Source organism: Micromys minutus (genome assembly GCF_963924665.1).
Source record: "Micromys minutus genome assembly, chromosome: 10".
NCBI lineage: Eukaryota > Metazoa > Chordata > Mammalia > Rodentia > Muridae > Micromys > Micromys minutus.
In genome coordinates, this window is record NC_137979.1 from 26,382,368 (window position 1) to 26,399,230 (window position 16,863).

The 16,863-nt window shown below is 41.0% G+C and overlaps 1 protein-coding gene across 3 annotated transcripts in view; it reads left to right on the plus strand.

Moving 5' to 3' along the window:
* The window catches only part of SMYD4 (SET and MYND domain containing 4), a 192,892-nt gene that overhangs the window by 164,925 nt on the left and 11,104 nt on the right, over window positions 1-16,863 (plus strand). For all 3 annotated transcript variants that reach the window (XM_080922740.1, XM_080922739.1, XM_080922741.1), the window contains exons 3-5: window positions 6,821-6,965; window positions 10,314-10,403; window positions 12,951-14,112. In XM_080922740.1, coding sequence (XP_080778866.1) covers window positions 6,821-6,965; window positions 10,314-10,403; window positions 12,951-14,112 — 1,397 coding nt within the window. The remainder of the gene's footprint in view (window positions 1-6,820; window positions 6,966-10,313; window positions 10,404-12,950; window positions 14,113-16,863) is intronic.

Below are 16,863 nucleotides of genomic sequence, written 5' to 3' on the forward strand. Positions count from 1 at the left end.
CAGTGTTCATAGCTGCATTATCCACAATAGTCAGAAGTGGGAAACACATTGTCTTAGTCAGTGCTTTATTGCTGTGAAAAGACACCACGGCCATGGCAACTCTTATAAAGGAAAGCATTTAATTGGGGCTGGCTTACAGTTTCGGAGGGTTATTGTTATCACTGGGAGGAGCATGGAGCCATCCAGTGTTGGAGTGGCCTCCCGCTGGAGAACGAGCTGAGGTAGAACACAGAGTCTGAAGAAGGCTAAAGACCCACGATCCCTGGCCTTATAATCTGATCCCTGGCCTTATAATCTTATGCCTGGTTTCTCTAGTTCGAGGACCTCCTGCTGGCCAGGCAAGAGGCCTAGAACTTGTTAACTCTTGGTGAACCAGATAGAGAAAAGAAAAAGAGGAAAGGGAGAATTCAAGCACACACATAGACATATACAGACACACACAAAGTGTTCATGCATACTTATGTACATACACATATACCTACCCATACATATGTATATACATACATGTAGGTAGATAGATAGACACACACACACACACACACACACACACACATACATTTGGGTGGATGGGGCAGAGGCCCAGATGCCACCACCTTATTTCTTTTCTCTCAGCCTTTTTATACCTTTATAGACAAAAGTTCTTTAGAAAATTACCTCATAGATAAAATTTTATACAAGAGGGGAGTTATAGAAGGATGTTGATAGTTAAGTTCAAAGCAGTGTTTCATTCTATAAGCTCATTATATGCTCAAAGCAACAGTTTCACATGGCCTCCCTTTATCATAGCACACACGTGTGGCCTCATCCTTGGACCTGACCTTGAATGAATATTTTTTCTTGATCACAAGTTTGTTCCAAGCACATTAAGCACGCCTCTCTTTTTAGTGTAGTTGTGAAAGCTCCTCATATTCTTTTTTATGCAGCCTTTACTTCTATTCTTTGAGGGATGGGCACATTTTATTCTTGATTCTGACTTTATTACATCTTTCTGGCAAAACAACTAAAATCATCTCCTAAAACTTTCTTCCTAAAATTATTTGAATCAAGTCAGGAGTTCTATAAAATCATTAATTAATCTAAACAGCATTAATTCATGAAAGTTCATCTTTATGTTGATCTGCAGGAAATCTCAATAGGAATCATTATACTATGCAATAGTGACAGGAAAAGGCATATCAGCAGTAAGAAGCAATGCTAGGATGAAGTCTCTTGGGACTTTGCCTCTCAGAGCTCACCCCTTGAAGGCCATGCAAAAAATGGTGGACCATCTCCAGGAAAGTCACTTGCTTGCCTTTAGCCTTTCCTAGATGGCTTCTGACAATGTAGGCAGACATGCTGCTGGAGAAGTGATGGAGAGGTTTTTATCCATATCTGTAACATACTCTCCTGTAGTAACTGTTGTCTCCAGGCTCACTGCCAGTCTGCTAACCTAGGCCTAGTCCTGGAAGCTTCCAGCCTCCATGCAGTCTAATCTAGGCCTAGAGTATTTTTAGCCTCTGAGACTTACTGCTGAATAAGCTCACCTTTTCTAGCTCTTCCTGAATTTTGTAGGCTAGTTTAACTCAGCTGTTGTTACTCAAACTCCTCTCCAAGCTGACTGATTCAATTTGACTAAAATGCTCTGCTTAGCCTACTAATTTTGGAAATCTGTCCTAATCTTCTGGCTCCTTCTCATTCTCTGGCTTGTTCTGTCTTCACCTGTTTTAGCTCTGCAACCTGTCTCTGTACAAATGCCCCACTGAAACCACCTCCTCTTTTCTCCCTCTGTGATGCTCCCTCTTATGCTGCCCCTCTTTCCTCTCAGCTCTTGTGAGAGTTGGTCATACTCTACTCTGTCAGATCTTCCTCTGGTTTGTCACTTTGGCTGCCTCTTAATTACACATCACTTTCAAACATGGGTGCTTCCTTTTACAAACTAACTTTACCTTCATTGTTTGGGATTAAAGGTGTATGTTAAGGGTGTATCTGAATTCCAGCCAGATCACATAGACCTAGAAGGTCTTTGGATATGATCAGAGCAGTCTTGTTCCTGGAACCTCAAAGTGACACACTTCCTCCAACAAGGTCACTTCTTCTAATCCCTCTCAAGTAGTGCTACTCCATGACTAAGCATTCAACTGTGTGAACCTATGGGGGCTAATTTTCTTTAAACTACTACACACATAAATGTCTATAAATACATGAGTGGATAATGAAATATTATTCAGCCATTTTTTAAATACTAAAATTCTGTGATATGTTAAATATATTATGTAATATATTTATATTAATAACTATAATAAACATATTTAATATATAAGCAATATACTAAAGCTTGAAACCTTTTTATCAAGTGAAATAAGCCAAACCCAAAACAGACAAATATGCTTTATCCAGCAAGGCTTGGTTCTGAAGACCTGAATAAAGAGCAGACATGTGTACAGAAAAGCTGTTAGGGTACTCTGTGCCCTCACTGATGGAGGTCTCTACTGTGCCACAGTCTGCAAACTCAGCTCACTTACTGTGTACAGCTTAAGTAGGCAGGTTAGCTCGTCTTGGTGGGCAGTCTCTGTAGAAGAGCAGTCTGGGGTTATAGTCATCCCAGAGGAGAAAGCTGTAGTTTCTAGTTTTTAAACACTATCAGCATTCTCACAGGACCAGAGGAAGGCTTTGCCAATTCCCATGGACCTGAAGTCCAGCCATGTCAACAGAACACATTAATTCAGGATTTCTATCTACTCACCCACAATAGTTTTATGATTCCTTTATATATATGGAACCTATAATAGGGCCAGCAGAATGGCTCTGTGGGTAAAGGCACTTGCCATGTAAATCTAACAGTTTGAGCTTGATCCCTAGAGCCCACAGTGGGAGGAGAAAACTAACTCCTGAAAGTTGTCCTCTGACATCCACATGCGTGCCAAGGCATATATCACACATGTGCACGCACAAAATAAATAAATTTAAAAAAAAGACAGCAGTGTAGTCAAAGGTGGTGGTGCACACCTTTGATCCTAGTACTTGGGAGGCAGAGGCAGGGAGATCATTGAGTTTAAGACTACTTTGGTCTACAGAGTAAGTTATAGGACAGTCAGGGCTACACAGAGAAACCCTGTTTTAAAACAATTCCCCTAAATAATAATTTTATAAATTTTATTTTAATATACCTTACAAATAAATAAAAACATCATACACTATCTTAGTCAGGGTTTCCATTCCTGCACAAACATTATGACCAAGAAGCAAGTTGGGGAGGAAAGGGTTTATTCAGCTTACACTTCCACATTGCTGTTCATCACCAAAGGAAGTCAGGACTGGACTCAAGCAGGTCAGGAAACAGGAGCTGATGCAGAGCTTCATAGAGGGATGTTACTTCCCCTGGCTTGCTCAGCTTGCTTCCTTATAGAACCCAGGTCTACCAGCCCAGGGATGGCACCACCCACAGTGGGCTGGGCCCTCCCCGCTTGATCACTATTGAGAAAATGCCTTACAGCGGGATCTCATGGAGGCATTTCCTCAACTGAGGCTCCTTTCTCTCAATTGAGTCTCCTTTCTCTGATAACTCCAGCTTGTGTCAAGTTGACACAAAACCAGCCAGTACATACACAAAAATTAACCAGACCCAAGGTCTATACAACTCAGTAAACTTCTATACAGCTACACTAGGCATTTAGGATGGAAGCTGTGGAGCTTCACATTAAATTTTATACTTTCAGGGGCTGGAGAGATGGCTCAGTGGTTAAGAGCACTGGCTGCTCTTCAATAGGTCCTGAGTTCAATTCCCAGCAACTACATGGTAGCTCACAAATGTCTGCAACTCAAATTCCTAGGAATCTGACACCCTCAAATACCAATGCACCTAAAATAAATAAGTTATTCTTAAAATGTATACTTTCATGCTCATTTCAGCAGCACACATTAAAATTTATACTCTCAGCCACAGTGATAAGGAATGATATTTGTTCTAATACTTGGGAGGCAGAGGCAGGAGATTCTCTCTGAGATTGAAGCCACCTTTCTCTACATAGTGAGATCCAAACCAGCCAAGGCTATACAGAAATCCTGTTGCAAACAAAACAAAAATGTATACTTTCATTATTAAATTTATTTTATGTACTTATCTACCACTACCAAAAACAAAACAAAAAAAAAAATGCCTGGCTTGAAATTCTTTTATACACCAGACTGGCCTCAGAGTCACAGAAATCTACCTGCTTCTGCCTCTCTGCCTCCTGAGTGTTGGAATTAAAGTTGTATGCCACCACACTTAGTATCTTGTCTTTTTTTGTTCTTACTTTTATTATTCATATAATACTTTGGCATTATGATAAAAATATAATATAGGTTATGCAATATAATTTCTTCTCATTTGAAAATAAATTCTGAGCTGGAGAAATGGCTCAGTGGTTAAGAGCACTAACTGACTGCAGCGGTCCTAAGTTCAATTTCCACCAACCACATGGTGGCTCACAACCATCTGTAATGGGATCTGATGCCCTCTTCTGGTTCGTCTGAAGACAGCTACAGTGAACTCATATAAATAAGATAAATAAATCTAAAATAAAAAAAAGAAGAAGAAAATACATTTGATATTATAAATATGTGTAGTTTTTATTTATATATAAGATCAAATTCAACTAAATAAACCATTTGTGGGACTGAAGAGAGTCTCAATGGCCAAGAGGCTTTGCTGTTCTTTCTTTTTTTGGGAGGGGGGAGGCGATTGGGGGTGGCTTGAGACAGGGTATCTCTGTATAGATTTTCGTTGTAGAACATGCTGGCCTTGAACTCACAAAACTTTCTGTCTCTGCTTCCCAAATTCTGGGACTAAAGGCAAGTGTCACCACTGCCACCCAGCTTTTGCTGCTCTTCTGTGAGACTTGAGCTCGCTTCCCAGCACCCACATCAGTTGGATCACAAACACATGTAACTCCAGCTCCAGGAAATCCAACATCCTCTTCTAATCTCCATGGAACCTTATACACACATGCACATACATGCACATAAAAAATAAAAAATAAATGAAACCTTTTACCAGCATTTAGGAGGCCGAGGAAGGAGGGTTTAGGTTTGAGGCCTGCCTGTGTTAGGTATAAAGACATGTCAAGAAAATAACTGAAGCTGGGAGTAGTAGCACATGCCTTGTAAATTGCCAACAATCTCTGCGTGGATCCCAGAGGCCAGCGAGTCATAAAACGGACAGGGCTGGGTGTTAATCCTTATCCAGTCTGCAGGGGTTACACAGGAATTCCTATGCTGTGTTTGTGAGTAAACCTAGTTATTTCAAACTAAAAAAGGTTTTATTGTACTTCATTTTAAATTTTTATTTTATGTGTATGAGTGTTTTGCCTACAGGTATGTATGCTCTCTGTATATGCCTGGTGCCTGTGGAAACCAGAAAAGGGGTATTGGATCCCTTGGAACTAGAGATATAGCTGATGGTAAGCTTCTGTGTTGGTGCTGGGAACTGAAACATTGAGCTATCTCTCCAGCCCTCAGTTATTATTTATCTACTTACTGTGAGACAAGATATCACTGTGTTTCTCTGGCTATTAATGAAATTTACTATGTAGACCAAAGTGGCCTCAAACTCACAGAGATTCCCCTGCTTTTGCCTCCCACATTCTGGGATCAAAGGCATGCACCACCACACTCAGCAAGTGATTATTATTATTATTATTTTATTTTTTGTAGTTATGTGTGTACACATTGATTTAAAAATCAGAAGGCATCTTGTAGAAGTTCTCTTCAACTCAACCATCATCGGGATGCCAGGATCAAATTCAGGTCACAAGTTTGGTAACAAGTGTCTTTGTGAGCTGAGCCACTAGTTCTCCACACACACACACACACACACACATACACAAACTTTTTTTTAAAGATTTTATTTATTTTATGTATGTGAGTACACTGTAGCTATCTTCAGATACACCAGAAGAGGGCATCAGACCCCATTACAGGTGGTTGTGAGCCACCATGTTATTGCTGGGAATTGAACTTAGGACCTCTGGAAGAGCAGTCTTAACAGAAGAGTGTTCTTATCTGCTAAGCCATCTTTCCACCTTCTCCCATACACACACTTTTAACATCCTTCATGTGGTGTGGTATGGGATGGTGTGTGTGTGTGTGTGTGTGTGTGTGTGTGTGTGTGTGGTGTGCTCATATGTTTGGAATAAACTTACTGTCTTGCTCAGGTTACCGTACAACTAGTGGTAATCTATTGTTTCGGTCTCTTGATGACTGGGATTATATAGGTCTCTTCGCAATTTATTTTATTGTTTTTAATTACGCATATGTTTCTGTATGTGGATATGTTCACATAAGTGCAGGTACGCATAGAAGTCAGAGATGTAAGATGCCTTTGGATGGTTGTGAGCCATCTGGGGTAAGCACCAAGTGAACTCAGGTCTTCTGAACTACTTTGCTAGCTTACAACTAGAATTCCAGTATATGCAGTTAACTGCTCAGCTAGCCCCTTGGCCCTCCTCAGTATTTTCAACATAGTGTAAACTGGAGAGCACTCCTTGGGCCAAAGATTCTGTGTATTTTATCATTTTCTACACCCAAGCTTCACTGGGATGTGTGATCTAAGCGATGATTTATTGGCCACAAAGTTTGAGATAGAGTCAGACATTAGCACTCTCTGCTCTGAATGGGTCTCCCTGTCCTGTGACTCTGAGATCAGGGTGGATTCTCCTGTTGGATCACATGGTGCACAGAGCCCTGTGTGCACCGCGATCTCAGCCACTTGTTGACATTTCAAGTACAGTGAGTGACTCCAGAGTCTTCCTTGAAATAACAGATTTCTCCTTTTTGTTTGTTTCCTTCTTTCTTCGAAAAGACCTGAAGATGAGATGTTTTTGAAGCAACTTTCTGGTAGTTACTCTGTGGAAAAGGACTCTCATGCTCCCCTTTTCTACAGAGAAGAAGGAAACAAAAAATTCCACGAAAAGGAGTATACAGGTGCTGCAGTGCTGTACTCTAAGGTAACGTGCGCCCGACCCAGCAGCTGAACAAGACGGAAGATAGAGTCAAAGTGCAGCTCATAGCCAGTCAACTGCTTTGGTTGGTGGTTGGGTTGTTTGTTGTTTTATTTTTGTTTCTTTTTGTTTATAGGTCTGATTGGATTTGGGGAAAATATAGTAGAATTCCATTGTTGATTATATTCACAAACAAAAGATAGTTTTCCTGAATTTTGGCAAGATTCTTTGCTCTTCCTTCAGACCCATAGCAGCAACAAGCTTACTGGTCCTTTGCCAGGTATTCTCACTGAATTGTGCACTATTTGAAGAACTGATGAAAATTTTAGCTTGACAGTCCTAACTTAGTGAATAGCTAGATATTTAGCTAGCCACCTTTCTAACTTAAAACTAGAATGACTTTGGCTGAGCATGGTGGTACTTGCCTTTAGTTCCAGCACTCAGGAGGCAGAGACGGGTGAATCTCTGAGTTCAAGGCCATCCTGGTCTACATAACAAGTTCCAGACTGGCCAGGGATATGTAGTGAGACTCTGTCTCAATAAAGTAAACAACCAGAATGACTTAAATATTGCTTTAAAAAAAGAAAGAAAATTAGTAGATTTGCCATAGCCTAGTCAAACTATATTTTCTTGGTCATATGTTAATATATTACTTTATTATTATTAATAACAATCAGTAGATACTTTACAATAACCACGACAAACCATATGTTTTAATTATTATTTATATGTATGAGTTTTCATCTACTTGTATGTGCACCGCATGTATGCTTGGTGCCCAAGGAGCCCAGAGGAGGGCATCATATCCGCTGGTACTAGAGTTACAGATTGTGTATGGGTTCTGGGAATCGAACCCATGTCCTCTGGAAGAACCGCCAATATTCTTAACTGCTGTTTCATCTCTTCAGCCCCACCAAGCTAGAGTTTGAAGCAGAACTGAGGCTTTAACACTGTGTTACTCTTACTGACTTATTTCCATGGAACCCTAAGAAAATTCTTTCTATTGCTCTTTCAGAGCTTAAAGCAAGAATATGTCAAATTCTTGATCTGTGATTTTATATATTAAAAGAATGGAGTGAGAGCTTAATAAGTTGGCACACTCCTATGATTCAAGTTTCAGGAAGGGAAGAAGATCAGGAGTTGAAGGCTAGCCAGTCTTAGCTGTGTAACAGGTTTGAGACTAGCATGGGCTATATAAGACCCTCTTTAGGAGGGGAGAAAGAAATGTGAGGAGGTAAAAGTGAGGTGTAGCTCCAAGCTATATTACTTACCTGGCAAGCATGTTGCCCAAGGTTTTTGTTCCCAGCTATGGGGTTGAGAATGTTGTACATGTCCTGCATCTTTAAAAATCAATATTCAACCCTTAGACTTAACTTTCTTAAAAATATCAAAGCTCCAACATCCACTCTGCTAACAAAAGCCCTTCTTTGTAATGGTGTAAGAAAGTATTTGGATTCAGTCTTATGCCTTTATAGTCTAAACATTATCCCTGTCAATAAAAACAGGTAAAGATTAGAAAGGAGGGGCTGCAGAGATGCTTGGGGCTCGAGAGCACTTGCCCTTGCAGAGACCATGGCAGGCAGTGGGTTTCCCTACTGCAGGGAATCCAAAGCTCTCCTCTGGCCTCCACAGGCACCCACATTAACACACACACGTATTTTTAAAAATAAATCTTTTACAATGAGCTCTAGAATGAGTTTGACATCAGCCTGGGATACACAAGACTTTGTCTCAAGAAGAAAAGAGATGAAATCTTGCTGTGGCTGGAGACGGACATACACTTCCTATTCCGTGAAGCTGGTATTTTGGTGATTATGGTACTTTGCAATTTTATAGAGAGCTGCTATTTTCTTTCTTTTTTAAAGTAATGCTTGTTGTTTTGTCTGTAAAAGTAATAAATGTTACTTTGGAAAATATAGAGAAGTATAAAGAGTAAAAAAAAAGTCATAACCAGTGATAAGTACTGTTAACATTTCTGCTTCTATCCGGCCAGCCAGAGTTTTTTCTGTGAGAATGTGTTTTTCTTTTACAAAATTGGGATAATGGCTGCACTTACTGTTTTGTAACCTACTCTTTCCCTTCAACGATTTATTCTACCCATTTTCTCACAGTATTAAATTTTTTGCTCCAAGTAATTTCCCATAGCTAACTCTGTGTTCTATTACAGAGAAGAAATGTACTTAAGTTAAGATCTAATATTGGCATATTATTTGTCATTATGATGCTATAATAAGTATCTTTCTGTATAAATATTTATGCACAACTGACTTTTGTTCGGGATGAATTAGTAGAAGAGCAAAGTGCTGGGTCAAAGAGAATATTTTCAAGCCTTTGAGAGTGATGCAGAGCAAAACTAAATAAATAATATAGTGTTTATTTGTAATAATATAAATAATATAATACTTATATTAAATTTTAAGAATTGAGGACATAGATCAGTGTTAAAAATGTTTATCTAGCAAGCATGAAGCTCTGGCTTCTAAACCTAGTGCCTACTGCAAAACATTTGCTGTCTTGCTACATTGTATTGCTAGTTCTCAGACTACTGTGTCCTTCCACTAGCAACATCATGAGAATGTTCATTACCCCACTCCTTGGTCAAGTCATCTGTTCTAGGTTTTATTTTTCTTTACCAAATTGATGGGTGAAAAAAAGTATTTCAGTTAGCCTAGAACACACAGAAATCCCCTTATAGACTCAAGTTTATTATCCTTTTATGATCTCTGGAGGTTTGTTTTTGTGGGTTTGTTTAGTTGGTTGGTTTTACTTTTTCTTACTCTTTTTTTTTCTTTATTTTTTGTTTTTGTTTTTTATGACTGGTTCCATGTGTCCAAAGATAGCCTAAACTTTATAGCAGAAGCTGGCTTTGAACTTCTGATCTTCCTTCCTCCACCTCCCAAGTGCTGGGATTAAGGCATGTGCTACCACACCCAACAGTATCTGGTTTCTTTATTGGAGTTAGAAAGAAATTCCTCCAGCATTACTTTTGACTCTTCATAGTTTCTTCCAGAGTTATTACACTTTCATTTGTTATATTAAGAATTTGACCCATTTACACTGGTCTTGGTGGCAAAGGCCTGTAATCCAGCTACTTGGGAAATTGAGGCAGCAGGATCATGAGTTCAAGGTGAGCCCAGGTGAACTGGCAGAGATGGCAGAAGCTGTGTCTGATACTGCTGTATTCAGTGTTGGGTCTTTATTTCCTCATTGATCTTCAGAAGTTTGCTAACAGAAGTAGGTAAAACAGAAGGTTCAGCATCTTTCCCCAATTCTATTCAGTCTTTAGTATTAGATCCCTCATTATCTGAGATGCCGAGTCCCATTGATTCCGGTGACCAGCTCGTTGTTTTTCAGGGAGTGTCTTATTCAGAGCCTAACACCGAGGACATTTCACTGTGTTATGCCAATCGCTCTGCAGCTCTCTTCCATCTGGGTCAGTATGAAGTGAGTATTGAAGTAGCTGGTGTCTTGCCTGTGGCTTCAGTGGAAAATGAGCTCCTCCTCTGTTCTGCACACATTGAAATTAGTTAGCCTGGAAGCACTGATATCCACCCAGCCCCATTCTGCTATCTGACTCATGTCACCTCTCATAGTTGACCACAAAGAATAATGTTAATTGACAAGAAAAAAAGCAGTGGCATTGTCCACAGGGCATAGACTGGATCCAATAGGCCAGCTCTCCTCAATGTCCATATCAGCCAGATGTGCTGCTAATGGCATTTTAGATTCCAAGTGTATCCAGATATTACCTTATTCATTTGTTTCTTCAAAATAAGCAGGGCACAAAGACTGGAAAGTTGGCTTGATGGCTCTTCCAGTGGCTGGGTTTTACTCCCAGCCCCAACATGGCAGCTGTAACTTCATTTCTAAGGGGTCTGGCATCCTGGTCTGGCCTCTATGGACAGAAAGCACAGACATACATGCAGACAGAACACATACACATAAAATAACATTGTGGAAGAAGATAATAAATAAGTAAGCCATGCTTGAGATTATCCTTCTGATGATACAGCTCTTCTGAAGTAATCACGGGCAGTGTGGAAGTAAAAGGTGCCCAGCCCCACCCAGGAGCACCAGTGAGGGAGCTTACTGTAAGTGGCTTTCTTCTCATCCCCTAACTGCTGCAACAGCTGTGGAGCATTATGTTTGTGGATTTTTAAGTCAGGAAATGAAAATTTATATCTATGGCCAGGCACTAGTGCACGTATTTAATCCCAGCTCTCAGGAGGCAGAGGCAGATGGATCTCTGTCTGTTTGAGGCCTGCCTGGTCTACAAAAAGAGTCCAGGGCTATACAGAGAAATTCCATCTCCAACAAATCAGATCTGTTTTAGGAAGATACCTATGAGCTGTCTGACTTGTGTAATAGAGGTGTCTAAGGACAGGCTCTAAAATATTCCACATGTATGCATTTCACGGAAATTGCTTACACACTAAAGTTAAGGACTGTTGGAATAGTTGAATGCTCACACCCTCTGCCATGCAAATTAAATAGGAAAACAAGGGTAATCTGGGCGTGGTGATGTACAACTGTAATTCTAACATGTAGAAGGCTGAGGCATGCTGTGTGTTTGTGGCTAACCTGGGCTACATAGTCAGTATTGGACAGTCAGAGCTACTACTAAAACCTGAAAAACAACAACAACAAAAAAATCCAATAATCTGGATCTTTTCCCCCCTTTTTTTAAAAATGGAGTGTGCAGAATGCCTCTGATTTTGTTCAGACGGCCACAGAACCTAGAGAAGCTGCTGATGTATAGCACACTGCTAATATTTGACTGTATGTATATCAATTTTGTGGTATGCCTTAGCAGCACTGCCAACCCTGGAAAAAAAAGTATCTCAATTTATCATTTTAAATTGGCACTGTACAGAAATTAACAGCCATATTAGTCTAGACACATTAAACTTCATTTTTCTATTTATACAGAGGTAATGTACTACATTAAACATTCAGTCTTATCTACATGGCTTTGATTACAGAAACTAACAAAGTATTCTCTAAATAATGAAAAACAGATCCAAGAATCTGAGTGTAGGGCCTAAGGATTTAGACTCCTAAGGACAGTGGAGAAAAACTTAGGAAGAATTCATCCCTTCATCACTTTCTATATTGATCATGTGTTTTACTTCTAATAACAATGACTATTTATTGAACATATCCAGGAGATCCTTTCATTGCTTTAGATATATAATTTATCTCATCCTAAAATGACCTGTTGATAAGTCATCTCTTTTTCAGATGAGAAACAAAGACACTGAAAAACCTAACTTACCTGCATAAGATTCACACTCAGTGAATTTTTTTTCTCCCCCCCCCCCCCCGCCCCCCGAGACTGAATCTCACTATGTGGTTCTGGTTGTCCTGGAACTCAATATATATAAACCAGGCTAGCCTCATACTCAAAGAGAACTGATAGCCTCTGCCTCCCAAGTGCTAGGATTAAATGCATGTGTCATCAAGCCCAGCAAAATCTACCTTTTTACTTTTCTAAGACTTTTTTCCTCTTAAAAAATGGAACTATTGTGCTGGTCATGGTGAGACAAACTTAATCTTTAATCTCAGCACTTGGGAGGCAAAGCAAGGGTTCGGGGCAGCCTGATCTATATATACAGAGTTTCAAGCCCCAAAGCTATATGGCAAAACTTTATCTCAAAAACAAAAAGGCAGAGCTGCTTAATTAAAAAATCAGACATAATATTATAACCAAGTATTATTGTCACTCAATTAAAAGGTCACACAGGAGCTGAGGTCCATCCACAGCATAAGGAGGGGAAGGGGGTATGGAAGGAAATGAATGAGAGAGAAGGAAGAAGGAAAAGAGAAAAAGGAAAGATCACAAAGCAGAACACAGGATGTAATTTAAGGCCTAAGCTCTCGGCTGAAGTTGCCCATTTCTCATGATCCTTTACATGCCCGTGGTTTTCCGTCTTCAGTACATAGTGAAGAATAGAGACCAAGGGTCATCCTGGAATCTCCTTTTGTTTTCAGGCATGCCTTAAAGACATAGTGAGAGCAGGTATGCATGGGTATCCTGAAAGACTGCAGCCCAAGATGATGGTACGTAAGACAGAATGCCTGGTGAACCTGGGGAGACTCCAGGAGGCAAGACAGACCATCAGTGATCTCGAAAGCTGCCTCACTGCCAAGCCAACCCTGGTGCTTTCCTCTCATCAGATTTTGCAGAGGAATGTCCAGCATCTGAAAATGAAGATCCAAGAAAAGGAGACTCTCCCAGAATCGTTCCCTGCAGCTCTCACCAAAGCCTTTGAGGATATGGCTCTGGGGGAAGAGAATAAACAGATTTCTGGGGCATCCCTCTCTGTCGGCTTATGCACAGACCCTTTGAAAGGCCGCCATCTAGTTGCCACAAAAGACATTCTCCCAGGAGAACTCCTGGTGAAGGAAGATGCTTTTGTAAGCGTCCTTAACCCAGGAGAAATGCCACCACTGCGTCATTGCCTAGAGAACAAGTGGGATACCAGAGTTACCAGTGGAGACCTCTACTGTCACCGATGTCTGAAGCACACTTTGGCCACTGTACCCTGTGGTGGCTGCAGCTATGCCAAGTATTGCAGCCAGGAATGCATGCAGCAAGCATGGGACCACTACCATAGCACAGAGTGTTCTCTAGGGGGGCTGCTCCTCACACTTGGGGTCTTCTGCCATGTTGCCCTGAGGATGACTCTTTTAGCCAGATTTGAAGATGTTGACAGAGTTGTAAGGATGCTTAGTGACAAGACTGGCAGCAGAGATACCTGTTTACCTGAAAACAAGAATCTGGTCAAAACATTTGATTACACAAATCAGGGGGAGAGTGAAGGGAACAGCAAAATAGGTGAACCCCCAATTCCTGGTTGTAATGTCAATGGGAAGTATGAAAGTAATTATAATGCTGTCTTCAGCCTTTTGCCCCATACTGAAAAACATAGCCCAGAACACAGATTCATCTGTGCCATTAGTGTCTCCGCACTGTGCAGACAGCTCAAAGCCGCCAGCTTGCAGGCCCAAACCACAGGCTTCAAGTCCCCCAAGCTGAGAGCAGTGACTCCAGGGCTGTGTGCGGATTTGACTATTTGGGGAGTAGCCATGCTGCGACACATGCTACAACTGCAGTGTAATGCCCAGGCGATAACTTCCATATGCCACACAGGTAAGTCAGAAATCTAGGTTTTACTTATATTATTGGTATTGTGAGAGCTAATGTTTAGGGTGAAAAAAACTATAAAGGAAGACTCATCAAACAAATCAGTGACCTGAAAGGAAAGCACAGGTGTCTTATACATTGTTATGTTATTAAGAAGCTTTGAGCATACTGCTGTGATCCCAGAGTTTGAGAGGTGGAGGCAGGATGATTAGGAGTTCAAGACCGCTTTAGCTATACAGCAAGTTTGAGGTTAGTCTCTTAAAAATTTGAGCCAGAGCCAGTTAAAGGAACATGTCTTTAATTCCAGCACTCAAGAGGCAAAAGCAGGCAGATCTCTAAATCTAACCTGGTCTATATAGTGAGATCCTGTTTCAAATAAATATATATAACAAGAACAATAATAATAACAATGAGAAATTAATTAAAATGTAAAAGCTAGAGCATTTTAAACTTTTATCTATTTTGTGTGTGGTATTCACACTCTAATATGAGTCCATGGTCAGTTCTCCTCTACCGTGTGTGTCTTGGAGATCAAACTCAGGTTGGTAGGCTTGGGAGCAAGTACTTTTACTTCCTGAGCCATCTCCCCAATCATTTCTAGTATTCTTATTAAGTAGTTTTTATTTATCAACAAATGCTTTTGAGGGCCTGGGAAGATGGCTCTGTGGGCATCGCACTTGCTGTGTGAGCATGCAGATTGGAATTCAGATCCCTAGCACCCTGGCAAATGCTGAGCTAATGGTGGCCTGCCTGTGATATCAGGACAGTGGAGGCAGACAGGATCCCTAGCTAGCCAGGCTAGACAGATAGCTGAGTTGTGTGTTGAATGGAGCAACCCTGGCTTACTGTGTATAGTGGAGAATGGCCCTCCTCCATTGGCAAGCACACGCCTGAGCCCACAGACATGCACAAAGAAAAAACATTCTTCTGAAGGTTTTCTTCTTGTTGTGTTTTGGGGGAGGTTGTTTTGTTTTTTTGTCCCCCACCCCCACATTGTGGTGGCACACTCCTTTAATCTCAACACCTGAGACAAAGAGGCAGGAGGATCTTTGTGAATTGGAGGTCAGCCTGGTCTATTTAGCAAGCTCCGTACCAGCCAGGATAACATAGACAGACCCTGTCTCAAACAAACAAAAAATATTTATCTTATGTTTGAGTGTTTTGCCTGCATGTATATCTGTGGACCACATGTATGTCTGGTGCCCTTTTCGGCCAGAAGAGAACATCAGATCCCCTGGCGCTAGAGCTCCAGACACTGATAAAGTGCTGTCTGAGTGCTAGGAAGCAAACTGAGATCCTCTGGAAGAGCAGTAAGTATCCTTAATTGCTGGACCATCTCTCTATCGCCTCTTCTGGTTAATTAATGCTGAAAGGGAGGAAGGTAGATGCTACCTAAACCTAGGATTTATTGAGGTTATTACCGTTTGCCTAACTATAGAAGCTTACTCTTGGGCTGGAGAGATGGCTCAGTGGTCAAGAGCACTGACTGCTCTTCCGGAGGTCCTGAGTTCAAATCCCAGCAACCACATGGTGGCTCACAACCATCTGTAATGAGATCTGATGCCCTCTTCTGGTGTGTCTGAAGACAGCAACAGTGTACTTATATATAGTAAATAAATAAATCTTAAAAAAAAAAAAAAAAAAAAAAACAAATAAAACTTTAAAAAAAAAAAAGAAGCTTACTCTTTAGACTTTTTACATTGGGGCTGGAGCAATGGCTCAACGGTTAAGAGCACTTACTGCTCTTCCAGAGGCCCTGAGTTCAAATCCCAGACTTTTCACATTACATTGTCCAGGTTTTGATATCCTTTTTTGTATGATCTTAATTCAGCTGCCAATTTACAAAATATGTAGGTATTCTTTGTGACATGGATCTTTTCCTCATCTTAAAGCAATGGGATTTGAAAACTAGCATTTATGTGGCCCATGGTCCTATCGAATCACATTTCAAGTCAGTGTCTGTGGTTCTGCATCTTAACACTTTTCCCTCTAAGGATGTCCAGATGCTGCTGTACCCTGGGCTGGAAGGATGAAGTGCAGTCCAGAGTGAGTGGAATTGTGCAGCATCCTGGTCCAGCTGGGAGTGAATGCTGGGGCAAGAGGGGATGGGGAGAGGCCTTCTCCAAGGACCTTCTTAGTGTTACAGCTCTTTCAAGAGTTGTATAGTTTTAGGAAAGAGAATAAGAATATCCAGGATGGGCAAAGGTCATTGGCTAAAAGCTAAAGTACTGAGATTAGTCAGTGTGGGAAGGCATTCCAGGAATCGTAGTTGCTTGCTGAACAGGTTTTTAAGGTGTTGGGGGAGTGGCTGTAATTTCACCAAGGCTATGTATGGCAGAGGATATAGGCTTCCCAGACAAAGTCAGAGAAGAAGCCCTGCTGGTAAAGGAAGTCTCCCATTTTGAGCCAAGCTTCAGAAGGCTATCGAGACAATGATAGACTTTGACCTTAATTAGCAGGGCCCAACAAGTGTGCTTTCTGCCTTCTTTGGCTCTTTGAGCCACTGCTACAAAAATATCCAAAACTGGGCCAGAAAAATGGCTTGGCTAGTAAAGGTGCTTGCCTCTAAGCCTGAAGACCTAAATTATTTTGGTTTGGTTTGGTTTGGTTTTTGTTTTTTGAGACAGGGTTTCTCCACATAGGCCTGGGTGTCCTGGAACTCACTCCGTAGACCAGGCTTGACTTGAACTCAGAGATCCACCTGCCTCTGCCTCCTGAGTGCTTAGATTAAAGTTGTGTGCCAACACTGCCCAACTT